This window comes from Cajanus cajan, chromosome 1, assembly GCF_000230855.2.
Source record: "Cajanus cajan strain Asha chromosome 1, NIPB_CcT2T_4, whole genome shotgun sequence".
In the NCBI taxonomy this organism is placed as follows: domain Eukaryota; kingdom Viridiplantae; phylum Streptophyta; class Magnoliopsida; order Fabales; family Fabaceae; genus Cajanus; species Cajanus cajan.
In genome coordinates this window covers 31,311,976-31,314,843 of record NC_138517.1, presented here as the reverse complement: position 1 = coordinate 31,314,843, position 2,868 = coordinate 31,311,976, and the positions used below count along the sequence as shown (strand labels likewise).

The following is a 2,868-nucleotide window of genomic DNA, read 5'->3' as shown; positions in this document are numbered from 1 at the left end:
CAACTCTTTCAATTTGTGTCGGTTGACCCCAAAAGGTACATTCCTTGGGCTTATATTTAAATATGGCTAGGCCCAAAGCCCATTTATTATAACACCATCTAACTGTCACACGGTGTTTCTTTTGTGGCTTGTTTCAGTTCTGTCCACAAACTTTAGGTGACTTTATTTTATTTTATTTTATTTTATCATCACAAAGAATCAATGTCAGCCAATCAAGAAATGCTAGCTATCTGCATCTCCCTCCCTGCTACTAATGTCAAAACTGAACTTCATCCGAAAACTAGAAATAAGACAACATTTTATATAAACCAAATTAATTTAATTTCTTATGGTAGTTTTCTGGGTTTCCCACTCACATTCAGATGTTGGGTGGTGCACTTTCTACCCCAACAACTCAAAGTATCAAGCCCACAAGAACAATTGCAATGCTTTATCCAACTCATAGATTATTGTCTCTTAAGGTACTTTCCCACTATGTTGTTTCAGTTATTTCCTATGTTGTTGTTGTTGTTCTTGTGTTGTACTAGGATTCTTTAGTTTGGTAATGGCCTAATGGGCACGTGTAAACTCAAATTTTTGTTTTTTCTAGAACCCAGTATCAAATACCAGAGGATTTTCCTCAAAAGAGAATTGCTTCATCAGAGGTCACCAGATCAACATCAAGCAATTTTTTGGGCTTATCTCGGGTCCTGCTCCACCAAATAAAGCAGGTTCTACTTGCTGTCTCGATGCACTCTTCTACGGCTTCATCAGTTAGAAATTTGAATTCATGAAATTAGTTATATGTGATTGTTGCACTAACATGGGTCTTTTCTTGGATGAAAATGAGTACTAACTAGTGTATTACATCAACATCATCAATGTTTTCCAGCTAATTTATAATGTTTCAAATCCGAAGTTGGTTAGTGTGAATTATTGAAATGTAAGTTGAATTTGCCAAATGAGAAAAGAGAAATGGAGGTTGAAAGTGTGAACAATTAAAGTAACTTCATGATGAGATGAGATTAATAATATTTCTTAGAGTAAATTACACACCTATATGAAGTTTCATGAGATTGCATACACACCTTATTGTTTCTACTTTCTATTCCTACACTATTCCCTTTAATTGTTTGAAAAAACATCTCACTGTCACCTCTAAGACATTAGATTAATCATGCTTAAATGTTTGAAAAACATTATATTGTGATGTCCTGTAAAGGAGGTTATTGTAAACGTTAAAAAAAGTTGTATGCAATTTTATGAAACATCATGAGATATCTGTGTAATTTATTTGATTTCTTATTTACAATTATGCATCAAAGTAGCTTGGAAAGGATGTGAGAATAGAGATTATTGTGACACTCACATTCCAATGTTGCAGGAAGAGTTGTTTCCCCAAGCTGTGTCTTGCCACTTACAGAAGAGAATGTGGAGAAGGTTTTGGATGAGGTGAGGCCTGGCTTGATGGCTGATGGAGGGAATGTGGCATTACATGAGATAGATGGTCTTGTTGTTGTTCTCAAGCTGCAAGGGGCATGTGGATCATGTCCTAGCTCAACTATGACATTGAAAATGGGAATTGAAACTCGCCTCCGGGATAAGATTCCAGAAATCATGGAAGTGGAGCAGATACTGGACACTGAGACCGGTCTCGAGTTAACTGAAGAGAATGTTGAAAATGTAAGCAAAACTTCATGCATCATTTCTAGCATTTCCATAGTTTCATTGGCCTTTTAGACTTTAAGGTGTGAAAGCTAAGTGATCTGATTAAAATGTTTTCTCTTCAAGTTTCATGTACCATATACATTCATTCTCATCAACTTGACAAGGAATGATTGGTGTATAATGCAAAATCATGATGAAATGTCTAGACCATCTCTCATTCTTTAATCACTTGGATAGTGGTATAAACATGAAGAGTCTGTTTGTATAAATTTCTCCGGAATAAGAGAAAAAACTTGGAAGGAAAAAAGAACTAATTTTTTCCAAAAGTTAAATTTAACTTGCTTTCATATTAGTTTGTTCAAAAACTAATTGTTTTGATTTATGTATAAACTAGTTTTACCTTGTAGAAAAGTTTATTTCATTTTTTTTTTCTTTCTAGAAGTGCTTCGGGAGAAAGTTATCTAAACATACCCTTTATCCTAGAATTAGAATAGAATATCAATGCTTAAAAATGAATCTTCCAAGCCATATATTTCTGGTGGCTTATTTGTAGACATGTATGTATCTATATGCTGTAGGATTCATATTACTAGTGAGCACTTGGTGTTGCTTCAGTATTAGATTCTAAATCTTATAATGTTCATTTTTCAGGTTCTTTCTGAAATTAGACCATACCTTGTTGGCACTGGGGGAGGAATATTGGAGCTTGTTGAGATCAAAGATTATGTTGTCAAAGTTAGGCTAAGTGGACCTGCAGCTGGAGTTATGACAGTTCGTGTTGCCTTAACACAGAAGCTGAGAGACAAGATACCTTCTATTGCGGCTGTGCAACTTATAGATTGATGTCACATACAACACAAGTTCTTTGATATTTTGACTAATCTGTTACAATATGAAATGGAATAAGTCCATAGAAAGAACATGTAAAAGCTTTAGTCATGAAAAGAAATTCAGTGTCGGTTACTCAGTTTTATAGGATTTATTTAATGTTTCTCTCCTCCCTTTTTACTTCAGAAGGTTTTGCTCTAGTAGGTGCAATTAATAAATTAATGTTTTGACATGATTTTAGTGTATGACAATAGGGATATATACTAAAATGAAGGATTGAGTTTTTTGTTGTCGAAGGTTAACATATACTATACTAAAATTAATGAAAATGACAAGTTGCACCGAGTGAACACAATGTTGTTTTCTTTATTTCTACCTTGTTTAAGAACGATC

The 2,868-nt window shown here is 34.1% G+C and overlaps 1 protein-coding gene across 1 annotated transcript; it reads left to right on the top strand.

Moving 5' to 3' along the window:
* Positions 1-210: 210 nt before the first annotated feature.
* LOC109803979 (nifU-like protein 3, chloroplastic) lies at positions 211-2,645 on the top strand. The gene is made up of 4 exons (XM_020365698.3): positions 211-461; positions 590-710; positions 1,364-1,662; positions 2,299-2,645. Exons 1-4 carry the CDS (start codon positions 363-365, stop codon positions 2,488-2,490), a joined length of 711 nt encoding a protein of 236 aa, XP_020221287.1. The 5' UTR covers positions 211-362; the 3' UTR covers positions 2,491-2,645.
* The last annotated feature ends 223 nt before the right edge of the window (positions 2,646-2,868 follow it).